The following is a 27,313-nucleotide window of genomic DNA, read 5'->3' as shown; positions in this document are numbered from 1 at the left end:
CACCTACCTTGCACATCTTTGGGTTGTGGGGGTGAAACTCACGCAAACACGGGGAGAATGTGTAAACTCCACACGGACAGTGACCCAGGGCTGGGATCGAACCTGGGATCTCGGCGCCGTGAGGCAGCACAATTTACAAAGTTGAGTCTCATTTCTGCAGGCAGTGAACTGTTCCTCGGAATTATTAAAATTGAAAATTGTCACCTTTTTTCTTAATTCTCCTTTCTATTTTTTATTTCCCTGAATACAAAATTTCATTTCCGTTCTTAATTTCTCTTCCTGTATCTATTTAGTCTCTAATTCAGTAGAAGCAAAGTACAGCAGGTCCTGGAAATCTGAAGTAAAAACAGAAAGTGCTGGAAAAACGTCAGCAGGTCTGGCAGACTCTGTGAAGAGAGAAACAGAGTTTTGAGTCTAATATGACTTTTCATTACCTCCAATTCACCCTACTTCTCATCTTGAATCAAATTACCTGAGGAGATGGAGGTTTGGTCCCATTCACAGGAGGGCAAGACAGTAAAATGGGGAATACTGGTCTGAACTGGTCTTGTATACTTGAAAATGGAACACGAGTAAAACGGGGAAATAGGAATACTGGTCCAAACTGTTTTTATCTTCTGTGTTGTTTACTGAGGTCCAAATCTCCCATTGTCTTTTCTTGCCCTGTCATCAATTCACACTTCCAGCAATGTTACGGTGCAAAACTATTTTGAACTATAGGGTGAGCAAAAAAATCAAACCGATTTCCTTGTTCCAGTGAAACCTTGCCCATTATCTTGTGTTCAGTTTCTCGAGTCTGTGTACATACCGCTTAGTCTTCCAGAAGGTCCCCTCTGAGACATTTCTGTGAAACTGAAGAGTTCCAGCTGATCAGTTTTGGCTCCGCAACCCATTCTGCGGCCTGTAGCTCAGGAAGGCTGGAATACAAAAGTTTGGAAGTTATGATACAGCTGTTCAGCGCTGTAGTTTGACATTTTTGGTGATGCTGCTCTGCAGTCACCCATACCCCTCACTCCCAGCTCCTTCACCTCTGGACACCATGCCAGAAAAAAACAGACTGGTCTTGGCAGATTCATCAGGCTGAAACTGGGGCAAAATGGGCTAAATAATGAAGACAGGTGCTATCGACTAGGCTCATATTAACTTAAGTAACGAAGATTATGAGAATCTAATAAAGACTTTATAATAATTAAAGGATTTGATTGGATAGAGGGAAACCATTTGTCATGAGGGAGAGATCAGAACAAGGCGAATAATCATAAAATTGGACCCAGGTAATTCGGGGAGATGCCAAGAAACAAGTCTTCTTCATACAAAGGATAGCGGAAATCAGGAACTATCTTCCCCAAAAGTTATGGAGGCTATGACATTTGAAAAATTCAGAACCGAGATTGATAGATTTTTGTGAGGCAATGGTATTAGCAGTTATTCGTATCATTCTCGTAAATCTGCACTTTATTGAAAGCCTCCTATCCTTCAGAAAATGGATTGCTCAGACTTGGATATAATACTCAAGTTTTATACAGGTTTCGCATGACTTCCTTGCTTTTGTACTCAATGCCTCTATTTATAAAACCAAGGAAGCCCGTATATATTGCGAACAACTTGCTCCACCAGCCTTGCCACCTTAATTAAATTTCATCTGCATGAGTCAGCCCATTCCACTGGGCTGTTTGTGCCCTGTTGAAATATGTTGTTATCTTCCCCAGAGTTCACACTACTTCCTGGTTTTATCTCATCCGTAAATTTTGAAATTGTGCCCTGTACCGCCAAGCCTAGGCCATTGATATATGTCAAGAAAAACAAGGGTTGTAACACTGAACCCTGCGGAACCCCACAACATACCTTCCTCCAGTCCAAAAAACAATTGTTTTTCACTACTCTCTGTCCAGTCACTCACCCAAGTTCATATCTACTCTGCCACTTTTATTCCACCAGCTTCAACTTTGCTGGCAAACTGATTATGTTGAACTTTATCAAATACCTCTCGGAAGTCCATATACATTGCATCAACTACATTACCCCCATCAACTCTCTCTATTGTCTTATGAAAACATTTGATCAAGTTAGTTAAATATGATTTGCTTTTTAAAAATAAATTTAGAGTACCCAATTCTCTTTTTTCAATTAAGGGCATGGCCAATTCACCTATTCTGCTCATCTTTGGGTTTGTGGGGGTGAGACCCACGCAGACACAGGGAGAATATACAAACTCCACATGGACAGTGACCCTGGGCGGGGATTGAACCCGGGTCCTCTGCACTGCGAGGCAGCAGTGCTAACCCTTTATTGAACATGGGTGTAACATTTGCAATTTTCCATTCCTCTGGCACCATCCCCATATCTGAGGAGGATTGGAAGATTATGCCCAGTGCCTCTGCAATTTCCTTACTTCCCCAGAATCCTCAGGTAAAGCACATTTGGCTCTAGTGACTGATGCCTATGGGCAATGTTTAGCCCATCCAGCATCTCAACTAACGCCTCTTTTACTATGACTTTCTTTGGTAAAGACACTACTGATTTAGTTTCTCTGCCATGCCCTCTGCCTCCATGTGTAAATCCCCCTTTTGGTCCCTAATCGGTTCCACCCCTCCTCTAATTATCCTTTCACTATTGGTATGTCAGTAGAAGGTTTTTGCATTCCCTTTCATGCTCACTGCCAGTTTCTTCTCATGCTCCCCTCTCATGCCCCCCCCTCTCATATGTTCTTTTTTACCCCCCCTCCCCCCCACCTCTGAACTTTCTATATTTGGCTTGGATCTCATTGGTATTTTCCATCAGATACCTGTCACAGACACTAACACTCCTGACTTGTGCCTTGTAGATGGTGGACAGGCTTCTGGGAGTCAGGAGGTGAGTTACTCGTTGCAGAATTCCTAGCCTTTGACCTGCTCTGGTAGCCACAGCATTTATATGGCAGTCCAGTTCAGTTTCTGGTCAATGGTATTACAACACCCTGGGCTAGTGTGCAGTCAATTCCTGCCCACAGGTCCTGGAGTCCCAATGCAAGTGAATTAACCAATAATTTGTATAAAGTTTCTGAGATCTTTGGCCCTTGACTGCTCCAATGATTTACTGGCACCAGATTGGTAAGTGAAACACAGCAACTGTTCATTTATAACAACAATAGAGATAGATATACTAGAATAATGGACAGCTAATCTACTACCCGCCCTTTAACCATCCCGCTCTCTACCTAAACACACAAAAGACATACGCACGCAGAGGGAGGGGGAGGGAAAAATAAAGGAGGATTAGAGTGAGATGGAAGATGAGTGCTCTTGCTTTGGATGTTGAAGTATTTTTTCAGCTAACTATCCTTCCAGGACGCGGAGTGATTGCAAACCATCGGTTGGATGTCTAACGAGGATCTTCTGGCTGGAACACTCAGTCCGAATCTCCACACTGTGGGATTCCCTCTGGGAAGTCACTTTCACTTTTAATAACCTGGGCTTTCACTCCAAAGATCCGCCTCAGGTCTGTGTGATTCTTATTTGTTTCCAACTCCACCAGCTTTACAGAGGAAAAACAGAGTTCCCCTCACAACATTTTAAAGAGGGTTTTTTAAACAATTGGCCCTGCCTGCAGCTGTTGCTGGACTGAAGTTCCTTGTAGTTCAATCTGACTGTAGAGAAAGAGAAAGGTCTTTATTTTGAACCTTTAGACTGAGTCCATCAGGTAAGAGAGAGAGATCAGGACTTTGACTCTCCAGATTCTTGATCAAACCAAAAGTAAAACCAGATGATGCCTTCCTGTCCCTGGCAGAACATTCCAAAATTGTCAACACAAAACAGCACAGAATATGAGCCAAGTGCCCAGCAAAGTAAACAGTTTATTGGCTGACAGCCAAGTCCATCAAGATGAGTCATCTCCGATTCCAGCACATCCTGCTGGATCCCTTTTAAAACAAATTAATGGTGAAGTCCATCTTAAAGGCATAGGTCCCAGAAATTGTCCAGGTACAACAATTATAAAAGCCAAAGCAAAAGAAAATAAAGGAAATAAACAAGAGACAAATAGGGATAACAGGAGGATCCTTAAAATGGTAGCCCCCAGAATATTGATAGTGGGGGATTCAGTGATGGTAATGTTAAGGGGCAATGGTTAAATTCTCTCTTGTTCGAAATGGCCACTGCCCGGCACTTGTGTGATGTGAATGTTACTTGCCACTTATAGTCCAGGTCTTGCTGCATTTGGACATGAACTGCTTCAGTACCTGAGGCGTTGTGAACGGAGCTGAACATTGTGCAGTCATCAACGGACATCCCCACATTTGACCTTATGATGGAAGGAAGGTTATTGATGAAGCAACTGATGATGGTTGGGTCTAGGGCACTATCCTGAGGAACTCCTGCAGTCTTGTCCTGGGGCTGAGATGACTGACCGCCAATCACCGCAACCACCTTCCTCTGCACCAGGAACGACTCCAAACAATTTAACAGGTAGAGGGCTGGGCACTCAAATTAGCAATGCTGATTTTCACTGATCACTGGCTCTGTTGGGTGGTCTGCGTCTTCTTCAAGTTTGGGATTGCACGCCAGCTCTTCGGTTGGATTCGCATGAAAGGTCTCAGTGATCACCATAAATGACTGTGGACATGCCTGTCACAAAATCTTTGCCAGTTTTACCCATCCATTGGTATTGTGATCCTTGAGTCTGACGGTGTCTGCTGGCTGCAGTGGCTGGAGCTTCCTTGTAGACCTCATAAACCTCTTTCTGCTTCCTCTTTTGAAGAAACAATGTCCTCTTTATTCAACAATTTACGTGTGTGTGGGGGGGGGGGGAAGCCACCATGGAAGGCAGGGTCGTCTGCAGCTGCCTGTTCATGAGCAGCTGTGTTGGCGACAGCCCATTGATGAGTGGCGCCGAACAATAGCTTAGAAGCGCCAAGTAGATATCCTCCTGGCCACCAATGGTCTTCTTTAGCAGCTGCTTGACGATGTACGCACCCTTTTCCACCTTCCCATTTGACTGGGGATACAGAGGGCTAGAAGTGCCTGAAATCCTAGTGATGGGCACATTCAGTCCATTATGATTTTTGAAACAAGGCCCATTGTCCATCATGACAAAAGATGGTATACCATGTCAGGCAAAAATCGCTTTGACATGTTGTAAGACACACCGAGCAATTGAGTTCACTGACTGTGCAACCTCTGGATAGCTTGAGAAGTAGTCAATAACTACAGGGTAGTATCTCCTATTGAAATGGAACAAGTCCATGCCCACTTTCTGTCACTGACTTACAATGATGTCACCCACATGCATTGGCTTTTTGCTTTGCTTGCAGTGGAATTTCTAACACGTGTCACAGGGTTCGGCCATACCTGCAATGTCTTGGACAATAGATCACCTCCCTGGCCCTGCACTTGCACTTCTCAATGTCCAGGTGCCCTTCATGGTGCTTCTTAAGCATGAGCGGCCTTAAAGAATGCAGGATGCGATTCTGTGCTGCCGCAGGAGGAGACCATTCGCCTCACTGAGTTCTGACCGTACATTGTGGTATCCAGAGCAGGAACCTTTAGGCCAACCCTCTAGAAGACTTTTGAGCACCTTTTATAGGACTAGGTCCTTAGCTATTTCTGCCTTTATCAGGCGTGACTTCTCGTCGGCAACCGGAAGCGACGCAGTGACGAGATTGACATGAAGTTGGACTTCGTTATTAACCAGGCGTGCCTCATTGATGCCCATGGCTCGAGAGAGTGTGTCAGTGACTGCCAGGTATTTGCCTGGCATAAAGATGGGGCCAAAGTCGTAGTGCTGGATCTTCATCATTAGGCGTTGTATTCTTGAGGATATTTGACACATTCTTTTGCACTATGGAAACGCAGGCAGCTCATACACATAATCGTGAAATTTTTCTAGAGCCGTGACTAGCCCCAGGCATTCCTTTTCAATCTGCGCATACCTGCACTCAGTTTCCGATGAAGCTCTTGATGCATATGCCACCTGAAGCCAGCAGTCATCTGCACGCTGCTGCAGAAGCACCGCTCCAAGGCCATCCTGGGACGAATCAGTCAAAACCTTTGTCTTTTTTGTCGAGTCAAAGAAGGCAAGAACTGGCGCTGTCGTCAATGAGATAAGCAGCGCTTGCCACTCCTGCTCGATGTTTGGGAGACCACTGAAAAACAAAGTCCTTTTTTGTCAAGTACCAGAGCTGGAACGTTTTGGAGGCCAGGTTAGGATAAACATGACCACAAAGTTGATCATCCCAAGTGTGCGGAAGACACTTTTTTGTCTGTGGGTCGTGACATCGTTAGAATGGCTTTAATCTTTTCATCATCTGGCTGCACACCTTTTGCTGAGAGCCTGTCCCCTATAAAGGTGAATTTATCAACTCCGATTTGGCATTTTGTCTGACTGAGCTTCAGGCCATTCTTGCTGACTCTTTGTAGGACTTGAAGAAGCCTTTCATCATGCTCCTCACGCGTGGACTCCCAGATTATGATATCATCGACATAAACGCAGACGCCTGGTAATACTTCCACTACGTGCTCCATGGCACGATGAAAAATTTCAGACTTCGATTTTATACCAAACGGCATTGACAGGAACAGTAACGCCCGAAGGGTATGTTGAAGGTGCACAACCTGGTGCTCGCATTGTCGAGCTTAAGCTGCCAGAAACCTTGCAACGCGTCCAACGTGCTGAAACATGTTGCTCCTGTCATTTCCAAAGCTATTTCCTTCCTCTTTGGGATAGGGTCATGCTCCCTTTTGATGTTCAGGTTAAGGTCCTTGGGGTCCATACATATCCTCAGGTTACCGTTCCTCTTTTTTACACACACCATGGAGTTGATCCAGTCGGTGGGCTCCTCTATGCGCCTGATGACTCCCAGAGCTGTCATTCGGTGTAGCTCGGCCTTCAGTTTGTCCTTCAGTGGAGCGGGCACACGTCTGGGCACGTGCACGATTGGCTTCGCATTCTTCTTTAGATGGGTGCAACATGTAAAGGACAGAGTGCCAAATTCTTGAAACATCTCCACATAGTCCTTCATGATTAATTCAATATGATATATATCGGCGGGGTGCCATGCTTTCTGCCCTGTACACCCGCTTGACGAGCCCAAGCTTTTCACATGCCTCCATTCCAATGAGTGACAGGCGCTCTGTCTCCACTATGGAGAATATTATCCTGCACGGTCTGTCCTTAACAGTGACTTTGAGCTCGCACGCTCCTAAGGTCGTGATCTGATGACCATTCTAATCCTTCAGGAGTACAGCTCTTGGGATCATTTTTGGCTTGATTTTTAGTCACCCCACCGCTAACATAGGGATCAGATTGGTCCTTGCTGCCATGTTGAGTTTACAGTTGATTGGCGTGCCATTAACCATTAGTGGGATGTCCATCTGTCCTCTATGGTCCCTCATTTGCCTTACTGTAACTGCAAATTTGGAGAAATTTTTTTTTGCTCTGGCTGGTCGAACTATTTGTGTCCCTTTCCGAGATCATGCTCACATCAGCCCAGTCATCAATGCATTTATCCTTATCCGCACTCATCGATTGTGTTCGGATGTAAAGTGCATCGCCTAGCAAAATGAGCCATTCTGCCACACTCGTGACAAGTGCAAGACAACTTTGTGGCAAATGTCTATTGCCGCATTTTTGGCATAAAATGGCGGATCTGGTCGGCTACCCCCAATTTTGTTTAATTAAATTTAGAGTACCCAATTCATTTTTTCCATTAAGGGGCAAGTTAGCTTGGCCAATCCACCTACCCTGCACATCTTTGAGTTGTGGGGGCGAAACCCACGCAAACACGGGGAGAATATGCAAACTCCACACGGACAGTGACCAGAGCCGGGATCGAACCTGGGATCTCGGTGCCGTGGGGCAGCAATGCTAACCACTGTGTCACCGTGTTTCCCCCGGCTACCCAAAATGGCCACCACTCACGTTTCTTAAAATGGCTGCCCACACCGAGACCACGTTTCTTTATCGACTGCATCACAGTGCTTATGGCGCCAGCGTCTTGTCCGAGATTGGCGCCAACATGTTTTAAGATGAGCATACTGATCTGCTGTGCAGCCAACTCACTTGCCTGGCAGATCTTGATGGCATTTTCGAATATGAGGTTGTCTTCTCGCAACAATCTCTGTCGGAGTCTATTATCCGATGTCCCAATGTCTATTTGGTCACAGATCATCGATGACTGGAGATTATCAAAATTGCAAGACTGGGCCTCCAACCTCAAGTCTGTCGCAAAACTATTGAACGATTCACCTGCTTTTTTGGTATGTGTACGAAATAGGTATCTTTCAAATGTTACGTTTTCTTTCTATGAGCAGTGCTGTTCCAAGTAATTTATCACCTCATCGTAGCTCCTGCTACCCCTTTCTTTATGTTGTTGACATTCCATTTCACACTTCATTGACTGTGAATGTGCCGAAGGCTATCTCAAAGATGAGATTAGCCCTGTTGTTTGTGATAGCACTCTACGGTCCATGAACTCTGAAGTGCTTCCTTGAAAGATCAGGCAGCCTGTCTGAGAAGAGAATTTTCTCAGTATTGTGCGCAGTTCTGGAATCCACATTATAGAAGGAATGTTATAGCACTGGAAAGGGTGCAGGGTAGATTTACTATCAAAAGCGAAGGTGTGATAGATTTTGATAGCTTGTGGACCTGCTACCGTGAGCAGCAACACAATGCGCCTCTCGTCAGGCCAAGGGCTAAGACACAGAGTCCAAACTGTTGCTTGAAAATGCGCCAGTTTTCATCTACATTGTCCAAGACCTGAAGCTGGTGGGGTGCCTTTAAACCTTCCATCTCGAACTTCACCTTTGTTTGTTGCGTTGAGTCTCAAATAGCCGTAGTTCATCAGGTCGTGGGTGAAATTATTTTTTCGGTCTTCCACCTACTTCGCCACGTCTCTTCTGTTGTTACCTTTAAATGTTCTGCACTCCTGGTACCATGTTGTGTTCTGTGGTGCCACAGTTGACAAAGATACACACAGAATATATATGTGTTTAACTGGAATGATGATTTATTGCCAAACATGTGGAAAGATAACAAACAGATTTATTTACAGACAAAGTTACTCGAATTTCTCGGGAGCTACTCTAAGTGCGACTATCTTGTTGTACGTCCTACTACCAACTGGCGGGTCACTCCAGTCACGTGATGGATGTCTGATGCCACCCGCTGGCCGGAGGTCATACCGATGATTACATGTACTGATATGCAACTTTATACATTTACACTTATGTGTGCATGCATACCATCACATGAACCATCAACAAGGTGCATTATAGGAACTCACCAATCCTCTTTGAATTGCATCTTCTTAATTTGCTACCTCTGCCACCTAGAAAAACAAGGGCAGCAGATGTAAAGATGCTCCCCATCTTACATCATTCACCATCCTGACTTGGAAATATATTGCGGTTCCTTCATTGACACCGGGTCAAAATCCTGGAACTCCCTCCCTAACAGCACTGTGGGTGTGCCTACATCACATGGTCTGCAGTGGGTCAAGAAGGCAGCTCACCACCACTGTCTCAAGGGAAATTAGGAATGATTCAGACACGATGGGCCAAATGGCCTCCTGTGCTATAACAATTCAGACAGATTTTTGAAATACTGGTGTTGCCAGCGATACTCACATCCCGTGAACGAATAAAAAATATGATAGAAGTATGCCCTCAGTTCGATCACAGACTAATTATTGATGGAGATTTCTGTGGAAAAGGTTGCATGACAAACATCTGTGGTAAAGTGAGTTCAGTCTAAACCAAAGTTTGTGTTTTACAGGAAGTGCCACCTTCCCCGGTTGAACCTGAAAACAACATGCAGCCCCCTTCTGTCCACAGAAGTAAGTGCAGTCTTTTATTTGGGGGGTGATTCTCTGACCACATTGCCCCTGGTGCCGATCCCGCTATGTCGGGAGAACATCGAGAGCACAATGGTGCCACACAACATGATAGACGGTATCCTCAATGTGAAGACAGGACTTTGGCTCCACAAGGAGTGTGTGGTGGTCACTCCTACTGATACTGTCATGGACAGATGCATCTGCAGCAGGCAGGTTGGTGAGGATGAAGTCAAGAATGTTTTTCCTCTTGTTGGTTCCTTCACCACCTGCTGCAGTCCCAGTCTAGCAGCTATGTCCTTTAGGACCCGGCCAGCTCGGTCTGTGGTGGTACTCCTGAGCCACTCTTGGAGATGGACATTGAAGACCCCCGCCCAGAGTATATTCTGTGCCCTTGCCACCCTCTGTGCTTCCTCCAAGTGGTGTTCAACATGAAGGAGTACAGATTCATCATCTGATTATGGCTGGTACATGGTAACCAGTAGGAGGTTTCCTTGCCCATGTTTAACCTGAAGCCATGAGATTTCATGGAGTCCAGAGTCAATGGTTGGGGCGGCACGGTGACGCAGTGGTTAGCACTGCTGCCTCACAACGCCAAGGACATGGGTTTGATTCCAGTCTTGGGTGATTTGGTGCCACTTGTACATTCTCCCCGTGTATGCGTGGGTTTGCTCCCACAATCCAAAGATGTGCAGTTAAGTGTCCTGGCCATGCTAAATTGCCCTTTAATGCCAAAAGGTTAGGTGGGATGACGGCGATAGGGCGGAGGAGTGGGTCTGGATGAAGTGCTCTTTTGGAGTGTTGGTGCAGACCTGTTGGGCCCAAGTGGTTCTGGCAGTGGCACTACCAGGGTACCCATGTGGCACCAGAAGTTCCAACATGCCACCCTGCCCAGAGGGCATGCACCTGGGGGCCTCCAATCCCCTGGGAGACCCCCACAAGTGCTGTTCCATCTGGTCCCCTTTTTGGAGACCAGTACTGAATGGCACTCGCCCGAGGTCTCCAAGGTGAGGGATTAGATCCCAATGCCTTGGTTAGATCACGGGAACGCATATGAGAGCTCTAATACGCAGATTTGCCAGAAATGATACCACCCACAATGGGTAGGATTTGCATCACAACATCTTGTGAGATTGCGTTAGATGACGTGATGAGCCAGGTAGATCCCGGAATGGGATCTTCCAGCATCTACCCTCGCGTTGCACTGTGCTGCTGTTCGGCAAAATCTTGGACATCGCCTCGAAGAAGGCTGTCCAGAACCCTGACAAGTCTTGGGCAGGCCCAGAAAATGTGGATGTGGTCGGCCGGGCCTCCCTGGCACCGTTCACACTTGTCCACCATCTCCGGGAAGAATCTGTTCAGTCGGGCTCTGTTTAGGTGCACTGTGCACCATTTTGAACTGCATGAAGCTTAGCCTTGCACAGGAGGAGGTGCAGTTGATCCTTCTTAGTGCTTCGCTCCTCAGTCCCTAGTTTGACCTTCCATTTCTGTCTTACTCCTTCTAGTGGTGTCCTCACCCTTTCTAACAGTCGTCTGTATATGTCCCCACAGTTCCCCTTCACCATACTGTCTGTGTCCAGCAGTTCTTCCAGCATTGTGTCTCTCAGGGCCCAGGAGTACCTCATCATCTCCTTGCGGAGAAAGTTTTCCATCTGTAAATGCTGGAGCTCCTGCCCATTCGGTAGCTCCAGTCTTTCTGTCAGCTCGTCCAGGGTTGCAATTCTGTCTCCCGTGTAGAAGTCCCTAATTGCTAGTGTTCCGCTGTCGGGTCTCCACTTCTTAAAAGTGGCATCTAGATTGGCAGGTGGGAATTTGTGGTATTTTGGGGGATTCTTGGATTCTCCCCCCCCCCCCCCGCCCCCCAATCCCCCCTGCACACAAACGGCATAATAATTTTGTCTATTCCTTGGAAAAAGGCTTTGGGGTGAAGATCGGTATGGATCTAAACAGGAAGAGGAAACTTGGCAGTACCTTCATCTTGACCATCTGCACCCTCCCGGCAAGGGAAAGCGTGAGTGCATCCCATCTCTGCAGGTCCTTTTTAACTTCCTCCGTCAGACTGGTCAGATTTCACTTGTGGATCCGTGTCCAGTCATGGGCTATCTGGATCCCCAGGTAGCGGAATTTGTTTTGGGCTAGTTCGAATGTTAGATCCTCCAGCTCCGTCCCTCCCCCATTCGGATTCACCGGGAATACCTCACTCTTGCCCAGGTTGAGTTTGTAGCTTGAGAAGGCGGCAAACTCGTCAAGGAGACTCATGATTTCCTACAAGCCATCCGCAGGTCTGAGATGTAGAGGAGCAGGTCATCCGCATAGAGTGAGACCTTTTGCGTCTTGCAGTGTGATCGCCAGGGGTTCAATTGCCAGGGCGAACAGGGGCAGGGCAATGGGCATCCCTGCCTGGTGCCTCTGTGCAACTGGAAGTATTCAGAGCTGATGGTGTTGGTCCGAACGCTCGCCTTGGGGGTGTTGTACAGGAGTTTCACCCACAAGGTGAACCCCATCCCGAGCCCAAACCGCTCCAGTACCTCAATGAGGTATTTCCATTCGACTCTGTCGAAGGCCTTTCTGCACCCAGGGAGACGATCACCTCTGGTTTTCTCTCCTGGATGGGCTTAGTATCACAATCAGCAGCTGTCTGATGTTCGCAATTAGCTGTCTACCCTTGAGAAAGCCTGCCTGGTCCTCTCTGACCACCTCTGTTACACAGTTCTCCAGTCCCTTGGCCAGGACTTTCGCGAGTATTTTCACATCTACAATACGCAGTGGAATGGGTCTATATAATCCGCATTCTGTTGGGTCTTTGTCTTTTTTGGGTATCAGCGATATGGTGGCCTGTGTTAGTGTAGGAGGCAGGATACCCCTCGCCAGAAAATCTGCGAACATGTCCCATAGGAGTGGGGCCAGTGCTGGCGCGAATTCTTTGCAGAGGTCCGCTGGGAACCCTTTGGGTCCTGGTGCCCTCCCACCCTGCATGGAGTCGACGCTCTCCATGACCTTGCCCAGTCCTATTGGTGCTTCCAGCTCCCCCACCTATCGTCCCCCATGACTGGTATGTCAGGTTCATCGAGGAACCGTTTCATCCCGAGTCCCCGGCGGGGGGCTCAGAGGTGTACAGTCCCCAGTACAAGGCCTCAAATGCTGAGTTGACGTTTTTTGGTTTGGCTACCAGTCCGCATATGCTGTCCTTTGTCTGGGTCGTTGGTTTCCCTCTCTCCGAGTTGGCCGTGGAGCCCTCGCCTCTTGGGTCCACTGACTCGTCCACTCTCTGTTTGTGGCCTTTCTCTCTGCTTCTGTCGACCTTGCTCTCAAGCTCCCATTTACTGGCATGATGATTCTGTCTTTCCCTTTCATTTTTTCCAATTGATCAGCAATTTGGCGTGGCCAATCTTCCTACCCTACTCATCTTTTGGATTTTGGGGGGGTGAGACCCACGCAGACACGTGGAGAATGCGCAAACTCCACACGGGCAGTGACCCAGGGCCGGGATCGAACCTGGGTCCACGGCGCCGTGTCTATCCCTTTTTTAACTGTGGCTAATTTTGACTAAAAGTGCCTATTTGGCGATGTTCTGGAAAAGAGCCACCTGATTGATGTGTGTCTACTCAGCACATCACCATCACCGGAAGTCCAGATTAACCATACATATGCGACACCAGTATGCTTCAGATCCTAAGCATATTGTGAGCAATGCTCGGAGAGCCAGGTCAACTAGTACACATCTGCATTGTCTGTTTTACAGATGTCAACCAAGTTTGGTTGACGGTTGCCAAATCCAGTCCTCGTCAAAGGTTGGAGTGGGGGGGGGACTGTCAAGGCAACGGTATGGAGCCAGATCTGGGTTTGTTCTGATAGTCCGCAGCTGATGATTTAAAAAGATTTAACCTCTTAATAAGTAAAATGTCCACATTGTGAGCTCAGGGGGAACAATATACTTTCATTACAAGCGTACATAGTTTTGGAGAAAATTTCTAACAGCTCATTTTCTTTTCCAAAATGATGTCTTTCAGTCCAGTGAGAGACGGGAGTTAAAAGTTGTTTGAGGCTGTTATAGGATGGAATATAAGAATAGCAGGAATCTGTTCAGCCCCTTCGAGCCTGTACTGCTCACTATTCAATGAGATCATGGCTGATTTGTGTCCTAGCTCCATCTGTCTTAGGTTAAGAACAGTTAATCCTCTTGCCTAATAAAAACTTATCTCAGTTTTGAAATTTTGAAATGAGCCCCAGCCTCAATAGATTTTTGGGAGAGAGTTCTGGATTTCCACAAATGTTGTGCGAAGAAATAATTCTTGACATCAACACTGAACTGTCGAGATGATACGTACCCCTTTAACTCTCCCTCAAGAGGGAACATCTCTCTATTCTATTAAATCCTGTAATGATTATAAGATCTCAATTATATCACTCATTAATCTTCCATAATTAAGGGAATATAAACCGAGTCCATTATACCTGGACTGTATTCTCCATCCCGCTGGCAGCGGGATTCTCCGTCTCGCCAGCCAGCCAATGGGGTTTCCCATTGTGGGCAGCCCCACGCCGTCGGGAAATCTCCAGGCGTGGGTGCGCAGCCGGTGCAACGGAGAATCCCGACAGCAGAGAATCCAGCCCCGTCTTTCTTAATTAACTCCTATATTTTTCTAATGGATCTGTTGCAGCCTCTCCGAGGCCAACATGAAATGAAAATCGCTTATTGTCACGAGTGGGCTTCAATGAAGTTACTGTGAAAAGCCCCTAGTCACCACATTCCGGCGCCTGTTCGGGGAAGCTGGTACGGGAATCGAACCGTGCTGCTGGCCTGCCTTGTCTGCTTTAAAAGCCAGCGATTTAGCGCAGTGTGCTAAACCAGCCCCTGATGTGGGGTGCTCAGACTGAATAAAGTCCTCCAGATCTGATCTAACCAGATCTCTATACATAGAATCACAGAATCGTACAGTGCAGAAGGAGGCCATCCAGTCTATCAATCCGCTGAAAGAACACCCTGCCTAGGCCCAATCCCCTGCAACCCGCCTAACCTTTTGGACACAGAGGGGCAATTTAGCATGGCCAATCCAAGGCAGACTTTGGAGTTGTCAGGTTGTTGCTGTGGTGGAGAGTGGCAGCTGTTGCTGCTCTCTCTCTCTGTTGCTGCTGCTGCTGCTTTCTCTCTCTGTTGCTGCTGCTGCTCTCTCTCTGTTGCTGCTGCTGCTGCTCTCTCTCTCTCTGTTGCTGCTGCTGCTGCTCTCTCTCTCTCTGTTGCTGCTGCTGCTGCTCTCTCTCTCTCTGTTGCTGCTGCTGCTGCTCTCTCTCTCTGTTGCTGCTGCTGCTGCTCTCTCTCTCTCTGTTGCTGCTGCTCTCTCTCTGTTGCTGCTGCTGCTCTCTCGCTCTCTCTCTCTCTGTTGCTGCTGCTGCTCTCTTTCTGTTGCTGCTCTCTCTCTGCTGCTGCTGCTGCTCTCTCTTGGTGTTGGTGTTGCTCAGTTTGCTGCCTGTTTCCAGTGCTGATTGCTGCTGTGCTGCCTGGAGGAAGGAGAGGTGACGGAAGGAAGGAGAGAGGAGAGACAAAAAAGCAATTTCAACATCAAGCTGGGAGTGGAGCCCTTTGGACTGCTTGTTTGCTGGGCCCCTCCTGGCCTGAGGGCCCTGCCCTGCCAGGCCTGGTTCTCCCAACTGACAACTACTGCCTTCAGCAAGGACGGAGCCTTCCTAATTCTATCCGGTGTGTTTGTTTCGGGACAGTGTGGTTCCTGAGTCAACCCCGGGCTGAAGACCCCATACACTTTTTGCAGGGAGGAGGTGGCTTGCATTGGGTGGGAGCAGGGATTGTGTTTTACTCAGCCCTCCACGGGCCGAAGACCTCGCGAACCTACATCGGTGTTGTTGACCTAGGGTGGGAGCACGGACTGTGATTTTTGCTGGGCCCCCTCCCGGACTGAAGATCTGCTTTTGCCCCCCTGTCCTCCCACTCTTCAGCTTCACAGGAGTCTCGGAGTCTCTCACCTCAGGCACCATTCCATCTAGGGTGCCCCTCCCTCCTGTGTCGCTATCTTCCTCCTCCTCCTGCTGTGTCCCTTGCTCTCTCTTCCCTTCCTTCCCTCATTCCTCCCAATACCTTGTTGGGGAGAGTACATTGTTACATCTCACTCTTCCCCTCACCCCCCCCCCCCCCCCCCCCCCCGCACCCCCCCGAGCCCCGCCACCCTTCCGGCTGCTGACCCGGAAACTGGGACTTAAGTTCTACGCTGACCCCACCGTCACCATAGAGGCGTTCATTTGCGCGATGGCCGAGGTCCTCGGCCCCTCGGCCATTGTGGCCGCATCTTGAATGTACGGGAAAGTCGTGTTCTTCCTGAGGGCTGAGGCGGCGGTCCACCTCGCCCTTGAAAAGGGGCTCGCGGTGGGCGGTGGATCCACTTGAGGCCACTGTCGAGACGGTCATATTGTCCAATGTCCCGCCTTTCCTCCCTACCGAGCTCCTCCTCCCCCACCTCCAACTATTGGGGGAGGTACGTTTCAAGGTGCCGCCACTCCCTCCCGGCCTGAAGAATGCCTCCCTCAGGCACATCTTCGCTTTCTGGCACCAGGCTTTCATCCACCTGGCTGGGGAGGGTGTATGAGAGGGGGGATTCGAGGTCTCCCATCAAGGGGAGGCCTGCCACATTTTCTGGTCTGCGGACGGCATGCGGTGCCATGCCTGCAAGAAGGTGGGGCATGTGAGGAAGAACTTCCCCGCCTCCAAGCCCACCAAGGCTGACGCCGCCGCCCCCTCTCCCACCACCCCACCCCCAAGAGAGGACATCACGCCGGTGCCAACCAATCACTCGGCTGGCAGCGTGGAGGAGGGAGGACATCTACAAGGCCGCAAGGCCTGTAAGAAGGCGGGACGGGGATCGGCCCCAGACACCCCCGACCCTGGTGGCCTAGAGAACTCTGCGCCTTGAAACTTCAGCTCTGGGCTACTGAAAAATCTTGCCCCGCGGACTCTCCATCTCATCCGGGGTCCATTGATGCCTCATCGTCGGGTACTGGGCCCGGCATCGCGACAGCATGGGTCAACAAGGGGAGCGGCAGTGATGCGCGTGACCACGAACCGGCGCATAGACCAACCAAGACACAACCCAGGGGGCAAAGTGTCGAGGGATAGGGGGGCGATGCAAGGATGGAGGTTTTCTCGGAGCAGGTCACCCCCCGTAAGTGGTGCACTCCTTGGAGTGGGGGGGGCGAGAAAAACATCATGACCCCCACGGTGCGGAGAGTGTTGCCTCGACACCTGCCCCTTGACATTACACTGTGACCCGGAAGAAAACAGAGAAATCAAAGCATATTTCGACCCCATAGCTGCCGCAGCCCCCCGAGCAGGGCGCCACGGGGACGGGAGTGTGTGGGATCCCCCCGAGGGCTCGTTCCACCCGGTGCAATTTTGCACCCCGGAGGCGATCGTTTTCACAATGCCGGAGGGCTGTGGCAGCTCCCTGACCTCAGGGTCATTGGGCGGTGATGGCATGGAGGGCCCTCCCCCTCCGTCCCAGCCTCCGAACCTGGTCAACTCAATTTCCATTCCAGAGCTTTTCCAGGAGTTATTCCCGGATCTATCCGGTGTCCCAGAGTCGCAAGAGGAGCGGGAGTCTGAGCCACCGCCTCATTCTGGCCCAGTTTCCCGAGAGGAGCCCATGAGGAATCCGTCTGTCGACGATCTGGGGGTGGGATCGAGGCAGGTCCAGGGCTAATTGGTGGGTCCGTGCTGTCCACCACAGTGGCGGACGACTCGGGCTCAGACGGTGACTGCCCAGAGGAGGACAGCTGCTAGGTGGGGGGCACAGGGGATGATTTTGAGTCCATCTGTAGCGAGGCAGTGGAATCCCACGTGCCTGACACCAAGTCGTCCCTCATCCCCTGAGGGGAACTCTGGGATTTTCTGTATGCCAACCGCGGTCGCAGAAACTGAGTGCAGCTAGCCTTCGACCGGTGGTCGGACTTGGTGCTGCTCATTAAGTCTTCCCGTGCCTACGTTAAAGAGGCGGGAGATGCGAACGCGACTGCACAGCGCTGGCAGAAATCTTTCCTCGCCGGACTCCTGAGGGAGCAGAGGAACCGTGCTCCTTTGCTCTTTCCCAGCACTGAAAAGGTGAAGGTAGCCCTTTACTTCTGACATGGAGGTGACCGTAGCCAGCCTCAACATTAACGGCAGCAGGGACTCGCTCCGCAGGTTCCAGAACTTCTCGGTCCTCCGGGACGGGAGGTATGCAGCGTGCTTCCTGCCATAAAACCCACACCGCTCTGGGAAATGAAGCCACATGGTTCCTGGAGTGGCGAGGGGGGGGGTCTACATGAGTCACCTAACCTCACGTTTAGGCGGGTTGGCTATCTTGTTGGCCCCACATTTTTAGCCGGAGATCGTGGGGGTCAAAGAGTCAGTGCCAGGCCGGGTGCTCCACTTGACGATCCGCGAGGGGGTCGAGGTACTTCACTTTGTGAATGTCTACGCTCCCCAGGCTGGCCAGCAGCAGACGTCTTTCTTCGAACAAGTGTCCACTCATCTTGGCACCATCGCCGCGGCGACTGCATCATCCAGGGGGGGATTTTAATTGCACTCTCGAGACAAAGGACCTCCTTGGTACCCAGTGCAGCTCTCGTGTGGTGGTGAAGTTCAGGAACCTGGTCGGGTTCTTTGACTTGGTGGACGTCTGGCGGACTCTCCATCCTGACTCCAGCGTCTTTACCTTTATGAGGCCTGGGGTCGGAGTGTCGAGTATCGATCCCCTCTACATTTCCAAGGTGTACCTGCCCCATGTGCTGACGACGTCCTCTCAGCAGCAGGTGCCGTGTTCGGACCACCGTCTGGTGTGGGCGGGGCTCGCCCTGACTTGCGCTCAGTCGCGGTCTGCGTACTGGCACATTAACAGCCTGCTGCTGGAGGACGAGTGGTTCCTGGGCTCGTTGCGTCACTTCTGGACCGGTTGGAGAAGAAATGGGAAAGGAAGCGGTGAGGCTTCCCCTCCTTGAAGCTACGGTAGAACGTGGACGTGGGCAAGACTCATGTGCGTACCTTCTGTCAGGAGTATCCAGGGTGTAAGGGCAGCATGGTGGCTCAGTGGGTCGCTCTGCTGCCTCACGACACCGAGATCCAAGGTTCTATCCCGGCTCTAGGTCACTGTCCATGTGGAGTTTGCACATTCTCCCCCTGTCTGCGTGGGTTGCGCCCCCACAAGCCAAAGAAGTGCCGTTAGGTACATTGGCCACGCTAAATTGCCCCTTAATTGGAAAAAATTGGTTACTCTAAATTTATTTTAAAAAGGCGTATCCAGGGTTGAGGAGTTGGAGAAGATCGTGTATGATACTGCAGTCATGGCTCGATCAGTCCGATGAGGAACTGGCCCTGCGGCTGGTGTACAGAAGGGTGCGCTGCGGGACCTGCAACTTGTTGGGTCCCGGGTCACGTACGTGTGGTCGCGGATCCAGATTCTCACGGACATGGATCGCGGCTTCCCCCTCTACTCGCTGGAAATGAGACGCGGAGTCTGTCAGCAGCTCCTTACGCTGCTGGCCGGCGACGGGTCCCTTGTCTCGGATCCGGAGGAGGTTAGGGCCCAAATGTTAAACTTCTACAGTGCTCTTTTCTCCCCGGATCCGTCCAGCGAGGGTGCTTGCAGAGTTTTGTAGGAGGACCTGCCGCAGGTCGACCTGTGGGCACCGGGAGGCTTGGTACCCCTATAAGCCTGGGGAAGCTGACCGGCACTCTCGACGGCCTGTCCAGGGGCAAAATTCCAGGGCTGGACGGACTGACTGTGGAGTTCTTTAGGGCATTCTGGGACGTCTTGGGGAGCGACTATGTAGGGGTCTTGGGGGAAAGTATCGTGACCGGGGAAATGCCCCCCTCGTGGCGCCGGGCCACCATTACCCTGCTGCCAAAGAGGGGGGATCTCCGCCACCTTAAAAACTGGCGTCCGGTCTACCTCCTCAGCACGGATTACAAGATCTTCGCCAAGGCGGTGTGTTTGCACTTTGGCACCATGCTGGACCACATGATCTACCCTGATCAGCCCTACACAGTCCCGGGCCGCACAATCCACAATAACATCCATCTGGTCCGGGACCTGGTCCATCATTCCCCGAGGGTCTATCCCTCGATCAGGAGAAGGCATTCAACAGGGTGGTTCATGAATATCTATTCGGAACTCTGCAAGCATTCAGGTTCGAAACACATGTCATCGTCCGGATTCGACTTCTGTGTACTGCCGTAGAGTGCGTTAAGGTTAACGGGTCCCTGACGGTGCCCCTTCACTTTGGGAGAGGAGTGTGTCCGGGCTGCCCCTTGTCTGGCCAACTATATTCTATTTGCGTGGAGCCTTTCCTCCACTTCCTGCGGAGGAGGTTGTCAGGACTGGTTCTGCGCAGGCCGGGCATTGGGGTGGTCCTTTCGGCTTACGCTAATGACGTGCCCCTCATGTTCACCAACCCTTCTGACCTGCAGAAGATGCGAGGGTGCCAGGCTGTGTACTTCGCAGCGTTCTCTGCCAGGATCAACTGGGCCAAGTGTTCCAGACTCTTCATTGGCCTGTGGCAGATGGAGCCCCTCCCAGAGGAGCTCAGATCTTTCACCTGGAGCAGGACCAGTCTCCTCTACTTGGGAGTCCACCTTTGCCCGGCTGAGGAATCCTGGCTGGCTAACTGGCAGGAGATGGAGACCAAGGTCACCGCTCTCTTGAGACACTGGACAGGACTGCTCCTTGTGCTGTCTTACAGGGGCCGAGTTCTTGTCATAAATCAGCTGATTGCCTCCATGTTGTGGTACCGACTGGTCACTTTGACCCCTCCCCCTGACTTTGTCACAAAGCTCCAGAGAATGCTTGTAGAGTTCTTCTGGGACAAGAGACTGCACTGGGTCGCTGCTGAGGTTCTGTGTCTCCCGCTTAGGGAGGGTGGCCAGGTGCTGGTGTGCCTTCGACCTTCTGCCTTCAGATCCTGCGGCGATCCCTTTACGTTGAGCCCCCTCCACGATGGTGAGCCCTGGCGACGCATTTTTTCCGCCAAGTGTACCGCCTGAATTATGACATGCAGCTCCTGTTCATAGATCTGCAGGGTCTTCATTACCCTCTGCAATAACTGCCCATCTTTTACCAGGACCTGCTCTGGAACATGGTTGCCTCGCGCCGCAGCTCCCCGCCCGTCAGGAGTTGTGGCTGTCGTCAGGGATCCGCTGCTCAGGAATCCACACGTCCACTAATACCATTTTGAGTGGCTAGCAGAAGAGTGAGCTGTGGCTTCCAGGCTGACCAGGATCGGGGTTGCGCTGGGTGGTGGACGAGTGGGCTGGATGGCACCCCACGAGTTAGCACAACTTCCGACGGTGGACATCCGGCTCGCGGCCAATGCCATCCGAGACCTCAAAACGGTCATGCTCGGACAGGATAGCACTCGCGGTCTGGATGACGTGCAGGTGTGCAGTGGTATCCCATCTGGGCAAACCCCTGACAGAATTCTTAATTGTCCTAGGCCTCGACACCTCCCTCGGGGGCTGGTGCCCCACATTCCTAGCCGCCTCGCACGGAGGGGTTTCCTGTTTGGGCAGCCGCTGCACACCCTTCACCTCCTTATCCTAGCCCGTTACCCAGACACGCCTTTGCGTGCCTGTTGCCATCTGCCGGCGGAGGTCCCCACTGGAGGTCCCTCTACGGAGGAGTCCACCAACTCAATCTTGGGGACCAGGGGTGCAGCAATGCTGTACAATCACCATTTGCACCGGTTCCCGGACTCCCAAGAAGCCTGCCATTTTTGTGGCCTTGTGGAGTCCGTGGACCACGTCTATGTTCCGTGTTACAGGCTGAACTCCCTTTTTAGTTCTCCGGTGCGGAAAGGGGCGGGGAAGGCGGAGGACCTCCTTGTGAACCTACTCCTGGGCCTGGCGAAGCTCACCATTTATAGGTCCAGGCAGCGAGTGACCGAGAAGGTCGTCCGGCCAGACTGTCTGCCCCTCTTCCGCGGCTACATTCGTGACCGGATGTCCCTAGAAAGGGAGCATGTGGTGTCCACAGGCACCATCGAGGCCTTCCGTGCCCACTGGGCACTGTAGGGAGGGGTTGGGGTGTTTTATTGACTCCTTTAACTGCACTCTCATTTGATGTTTTGACGTTTCTGTTGATCTTTGTTACGTTCGGGCAGTGCCGCTAACAGGAGCAGCCCTTTTTGTTTTGTCCCTAAGTTTGTTTCCTTTCTTCTATTTTGTTAGTGGACCTCAGAAGAGTGGCCAATCCACCTAGCCTGCACATCTTTGGACTGTGGGAGGAAACTGGAACATCTGGAGGAATCCCACGCAGACACGGGAAGAACGTGCAAGCTCCATACAAACAGGGAAGCAAGGCCGGAATTGAACCCAGGCCCTGGCGCTGTGAGACAGCAGTGCTAACCACCATGCCATTGTGCTGCCCCAGTTGCAACATTTGCATTTCAAACGTTTTAAAATAAGGCTGACATGGTGGCACAGTGGTTAGCACTGCTGCCTCACAGCATCAGCACCCGGATTGAATTCAGGCCTTGGGTGACTGTGTGGCGTTTACACTTTCTCCCCGTGTCTGCGTGGGTTTCCTCCGGATGCTCCGGTTTCCCCCCACAGTCCAAAGGTATGCAGGTTAGGTGGATTGGCCAGGATAAATTGTCCCTTAGTGTCTAAAGATGTGCATGTTAGTTGGGATTACGGGGACAGGGAGGGGGAGTGGGCCAAGGTAGAGTGCTCTTTCCAAGGGTCGGTGCAGACCTAATGGGCCAAATGACCTCTTTTCGCACTGAAGGGATTCTGTGGACTTCTATGGATCCATCAGCCTTTTTTGAAATAATTTTTTGTACCTGTCCAGAAGATTTATTGTGATTCCCTCCCCCCACCCCTGAAATCTCTCTGCTCATCCACGTTGCCTAACGTTTTATCATAGGAAATGCATAATCTTTCTGATGTATAAATGTGATGACATTCCACTTTTCCACATTAATCTCCATCTGTCACAGGTTTTCCCACTCAACCGATCTGTCAATGTTCTTTTCCAGCTTTCCGTTCCTATATTTTCCATACTTAGAAACATTAGCAAGCATAAAATATGGCTCTCTGTTCCCCTGCCTAAGTCTCTTATAAACACGGTGAAAGGTTGAGGCCCCAGCACAGAATCCTGGGGCGCACTGCATGCTGCCAATTTGAGTTCACACTCTCATTGTTCAACATTCAAGAGAATTCCATTTAGTTTATGGAACCCATTCATGTGATTTAAATCTGTCTCCAGCCCTGTATTGTCTGTACACTAAGTTGGGCTAAATTACAAGTTACTCTATATTCTAATTGCTGTTAATCTTTTGTGCATATTTGTGCTGGAAATGCCACATTTATGGCAATTAAAGCTGGCACGTAATTGGACCACAAGTTCTTTTTGGCTATTGTAAGATGAGTGAGGCACGATCAATTTGACTGGAGACGAAGTTGAATCCAAACTGAGGCTTTATTAGTATCTGATGTGTGGCCTCCTACAGCAGCTGATGAAATGGCTGCGAGCTGAAGGCCACGCATATTTATAACCCGGCTCCTGGGCGGAGCTAGCGTGCAGGGGCCCAGGTGAACCTGTAGTGCAGGTTCTACCGTACAACCCTTAATATAACAACACAGTGGTTTACCACATTCACCCCCTGTTAAAATTGGGTCCGGCGGGGGTGGTGGAGAACTATATACAATTCGCAATCTTTAATATTTACAGAACTGTGAAAAAAAAAATATCTCTGGTCATCCGGCGGGCTGGTCGAAGGTTCAGCCGGTCCGGCACCTTGATTGTCCTCTGGGATCGACGAAGTGGAGCCGGCGATGTTGGTGCTGTCGTGGTCGAAGTTGACTCCGGGAGCGTGCCGAAATCCTCTTCATCAACGGGGGTGGGCAGGGGGAGGACGGACGGTCCTGGGGGGGGTGATGGGGGCGGCGGGGGAGGGGAGGGTGGCGCCGGGGGCGACTGGAGTGGTGTGGGGGCGGAGCCTGCTGGTGCCAGGTCCCTGAGGGAGGCGGTATCCTGGACGCCGTCGGGGAACGCCACGTAGGCGTACTGTGGGTTTGCGTGGAGCATCTGCACCCTTTCCACCAACGGGTCTGCCTTGTGGAGCCGCACATGTTTACGGAGAAGCACGGTTCCCGGAGCTGTGAGCCACGTTGGGAGTGATATCCCGGATGTTGACTTCCTGGGGAAGGCAAAAAGGCGTTCATGTGGTGTACTGTTAGTAGCAGTGCAAAGTAATGAGCGAATGGAATGTAGTGCATCAGGGAGGACCTCTTGCCAGCGGGAGGCCGGGAGATTTCTGGACCGTAGGGCCAGCTGGACGGCCCTCCACACCGTCCCATTCTCCCTTTCTACCTGTCCGTTTCCCCGGGGGTTGTAGCTCGTTGTTCTGCTGGAGGCAATACCCCTGCTGAGCAGGAACTGGCGTAGGTCATCACTCATGAATGAGGATCCCCTGTCACTGTGGATGTAGGCGGGGAAGCCGAACAGAGTGAAGATAGAATTAAGGGCTTTAATGACGGTGGCAGACGTCATGTCGGGGCATGGGTTGGCGAAGGGAAAAGGTGAGTATTCATCGATCACACTGAGGAAATACGTGTGTCGGTCAGAGGAGGGGAGGGGGCCTTTGAAATACACGTGGAGGCCTTCACCAGGTGCGCGCGGTCCGGCTGGTAGGAGTGCGGTTTGCACTCCGCACAGACCTGGCAGTCCTTGGTGATCGTCCTTACTTCCTCGACGGAGTAGGGCAAATTTTGTGCCTTAATGAAGTGGTACAACTGAGTGATCCCTGGGTGATAAAGGCTGTCGTGCAGGACCCGGAGTCGGTCTAACTGTGCGCTGGCACAGGTACCTCGGGATAGGGCGTCTGGGGGCTCGTTGAGTTTGCCAGGTCGATACTTAATCTCGTAATTATAGGTGGAGAGCTCGATTCTCCACCGCAAGATTTGGTCATTTTTGATCTTGCCCCGCTGCGTGTTGTTGAACATGAAGGCTACCGACCGTTGGTCAATGAGGAGAGTGAATCTCCTGCCGGCCAGGTAATGCCTCCATTGTCGCACAGCCTCAACGATAGCTTGGGCCTCCTTTTCGACGGATGAGTGCCGAATCTCGGAGGCATGGAGGGTGCGGGAAAAGAATGCCACGGGCCTGCCTGCCTGGTTGAGGGTGGCGGCAAGGGCAACATCCGATGCGTCGCTTTCTACTTGGAAAGGAAGTGTTTCGTCTACAGCGTGCATTCCAGCTTTGGCAATATCAGCTCTGATCTGGGCAAAGGCCTGTTGGGCCTCTGCCGTCAGGGGGAAATGAGTGGACTGTATGAGTGGGTGGGCCTTGTCCGCATAGTTTGGGACCCACTGAGCGTAATACGGGAAGAACCCCAGGCAGCGTTTGAGGGCCTTGGGGCAGTGGGGGAGGGGAAGCTCCATGAGGGGGCGCATGCAGTCGGGATTGGGCCCCAGAACTCCGTTCTGGACCAAGGGGCCCAGGTGAACCTGTCGTGCAGGTTCTACCGTACAACCCTTAATATAGGAACACAGTGGTTTACCACAATGAGTATATATATATTTGGATGAGGCCTCAGCACAGTTCGCTGTGGGACACCATCCTGCCTATCACATCCTGTTAATTAGAGTACCCCCTATTATCCCCACTCTCTCCTAAACAGGTCAATAATTCGCCTTCAATTCCATCACTGATATCCTTTCAGAAGGAAACCTATCATCGTTACCCTCGCTTCCTGCCCCACAGCAATCTAATTCACTCTTAGCTGCCCAGAAAGCCACTCAGTTATTTCAAGCAACTGTGATGGCTCAGGTGGAAGGCCCACCACCACCTACTCAGGGCAACTAGGGATGGGCAATAAACGACAGCCTTGCCAATGATACCCACAACCCTAACATTAATATAAACAAAAGTGAGAAAGAGAGCGCACATTAACACCACAGAAACAGCTTAAATCATACCACATAGACTAAAGTGAAGTGGTTGTTGTTCCATGAGCAAATACTGCTGCCATTTTCAGGACCACAATGTCCCAGGTTCAGGAAGAAGTACCAGTTTCTACATTCCTTGGTCGTATTGGTTGAGGGAGGAAGGTTGGGTGCTTCAGACAGTAAAAAGGAATCCTCAACATAAACCTGATCAGGCAGGCAGGATCTTGTATGAGTGTATAATCTGCATATTTAATACCATTTACCAGATCCCAACACGCCAGTAGGTTTTGTGCAAGATATTTGAGGTTGGGTGTGGTGAACTTGACAGCAAAGGTGTTGTCGTGTTGACACTTTTCTTTGGAATAAGAGGCAACTGAAGCAATAAAGGAGAGACTTGAATCTACACGTACCTTTCTGCCTGGATTCCTTTAGCCTGCTTCACCGAGACTCGCTTTGGGCCAGAGTTAACGATTGTTGAGAGGTTTAGTGTTCCAATCAGTCTGATGCTTTTAAGGTTGTGATGAACGGTTACTGTACCATTTGTCATAATATACACCAGTATATTATGGTGCAGACACACACACATACACTGATGGACATGCAGTGGGACCAATCAGCATACACAACACCGCAGCCAATCACCAGTGAGAGCACACGCACTATAAAGACAGGTGACAGGAGAGTTCCCGCTCATTCTAGTAGCAGCCAGCTCGGAGCACAGAGCTCACAGCCTGCAACACAGACATTCACCATGTGCTGAGTGCATCACCTGGTTAGGACTAGGCAAGGGTCAACAGTAAAAGCTGGTATTGCATTTACCCACAGTTCAAGTATGTTAATATAGTTAACCTTATAATAAAATAGAGTTGCACCACTTCCAGTGATGGTGACCTGTTTGTGATCCAGAACACCCAACACATCACTTATCATCATGTAAGGTGATGTCCCCTTTAAGACCGGGCTTGGAACCCTGGGGGACTCCGCCTCCAGCTCCGCCCACCTGGGAGTTGTATATAAGGGGCCGCCTTGTGGGTGGCACCCAGCTAGCACCCGTCTCGACACCAGGCTAGTTCTTAGCTTATTAAAGCCTTCTTTACCGTTTTACTCTCTAAACGTCGTTATTGAGGGTACAACAAAGGTGCTTTTATATTGCTGCATCTAGTGTACAACAACACCTTGAATTAGTACATAGCGTGTGATTTAATGAAAAAGAGTCCAGTTTTGGGTGCAAGTAGCAGGGCGTTTGTTGGAGCCTGGCACACCGAGAATGACCCCGCTATCAAATGGGACTTTTCTGGGGGGTCTTCTGCGTGGAGCCCCTACCAAGTCTGCACTTACCTCACTTCCTGCACTGATGAGAGAGGGGAGTCCTTGAACCCCCTTTCAAGCCATCTCATAATGGCAGGGCACTCTGTCTTCAAACCTCAGCAGAGGTAACCTGGCACCTGGGCACATTGGAACTACCAGCCTGGCACTCTGGCAGTACCCCTGTCAGCATCACCCGGGCACTCCTGGCAGAATCCCTACCATGGGGAAGGAGGCCATTTGGCCCATCAGATCTGCACCAACCCATCAAGATG

At 50.6% G+C, this 27,313-nt stretch overlaps 1 protein-coding gene and 1 long non-coding RNA gene across 4 annotated transcripts in view; one reads left to right on the top strand and one right to left on the bottom strand.

Annotated features, from left to right (window-relative positions):
* sh3d21 (SH3 domain containing 21) overlaps positions 1–27,313 on the top strand; it is a 161,714-nt gene that overhangs the window by 12,485 nt on the left and 121,916 nt on the right. For 2 of the 3 annotated variants that reach the window (XM_072501970.1, XM_072501962.1), the window contains exon 3: positions 9,748–9,808. The exons of the other annotated variant lie outside the window; for it this stretch is intronic. In XM_072501970.1, the coding sequence (XP_072358071.1) occupies positions 9,748–9,808 (61 nt within the window). The remainder of the gene's footprint in view (positions 1–9,747; positions 9,809–27,313) is intronic. 3 annotated transcript variants of the gene reach the window in all.
* LOC140418507 (uncharacterized) lies at positions 206–20,528 on the bottom strand. The gene is made up of 3 exons (XR_011945095.1): positions 20,250–20,528; positions 809–917; positions 206–386 (listed from the first exon to the last, which is right to left on the bottom strand). It is a non-coding gene; the product is annotated as an uncharacterized lncRNA (long non-coding RNA).

Source organism: Scyliorhinus torazame, chromosome 1, assembly GCF_047496885.1.
Source record: "Scyliorhinus torazame isolate Kashiwa2021f chromosome 1, sScyTor2.1, whole genome shotgun sequence".
NCBI lineage: Eukaryota > Metazoa > Chordata > Chondrichthyes > Carcharhiniformes > Scyliorhinidae > Scyliorhinus > Scyliorhinus torazame.
Note: the sequence above shows the minus strand (reverse complement) of the source record. Positions and strands in the feature narration are given on the sequence as shown.